Genomic DNA, 790 nt, shown 5'->3' with positions numbered 1-790 from the left:
TGTCCCCCATCCTGAATCCCCTTCCCACCTCCCTCCCCATCCCATCCCTCTGGGTTGTCCCAGTGCACTGGCACTGAGTGCCCTGTTTCCTGCATCAAACTTGGACTGGTCATGTATTTCACATATGGTAATATACATGTTTCAGTGCTATTCTCTCAAATCATTCCACCCTCGCCTTCTCCCACAGAGTTGAAAAGTCCATTCTTATATCTGTCTCTTTTGCTGTCTCACATATAGGGTCACCGTTACCATCTTTCTAAATTGCATATATATGCGTTAATATACTGTATTGGTGTTTTTCTTTCTGACTTACTTCACTCTGCATAATAGGCTCCAGTTTCATCCACCTCATTAGAACTGATTCAAATGCCATTTTTTTTTAAAGATGAAAATCTACAGCTGGTAAACCATGAAGCAAATTCCATGGCAGTGGATGTTGTTCCTCACGTTGACAACCCAACCTTTGAAGAAGATGAAAGTCCTGATCAGGAGACCACTGTTCGAGAAATTAAATCATAAAATCTGTATCAGTAGAAAACCTGAACCTTTAGTAATAACAGAACTGCCAATCAGGGCCTAGTTTACTACTAAGGAACTGGATAAACTTAATAAAATAAGAATGATACTGAAAGTGCTGATATGACTAATATTATGCTATAGTTAAATGACTTAAAATACTAAACCTATTAACCTTTTCCACAAACACATTATAATGTTTTTCATAGGCAAGTTTCCTCTTGATAGCAGTAGCAACATTTTTAAATATTCAAAACTCTTGTCAAGTAATCAT

General features: G+C 37.6%; 1 protein-coding gene across 1 annotated transcript in view; it reads left to right on the top strand.

Moving 5' to 3' along the window:
- RNF128 (ring finger protein 128, E3 ubiquitin protein ligase) overlaps positions 1–784 on the top strand; it is a gene marked incomplete at its 5' end in the record, with an annotated part of 34,046 nt that extends 33,262 nt beyond the window's left edge. The window contains one exon of the mRNA XM_010832358.1: positions 386–784. Within this exon, the coding sequence (XP_010830660.1) occupies positions 386–519 (134 nt within the window). The remainder of the gene's footprint in view (positions 1–385) is intronic.
- Between the last annotated feature and the right edge of the window lie 6 nt (positions 785–790).

This window comes from Bison bison, unplaced genomic scaffold, assembly GCF_000754665.1.
Source record: "Bison bison bison isolate TAMUID 2011002044 unplaced genomic scaffold, Bison_UMD1.0 scf7180017860914, whole genome shotgun sequence".
Classification (NCBI taxonomy): Eukaryota; Metazoa; Chordata; class Mammalia; order Artiodactyla; family Bovidae; genus Bison; species Bison bison.
This window is presented reverse-complemented; position numbering and strand designations above follow the sequence as displayed.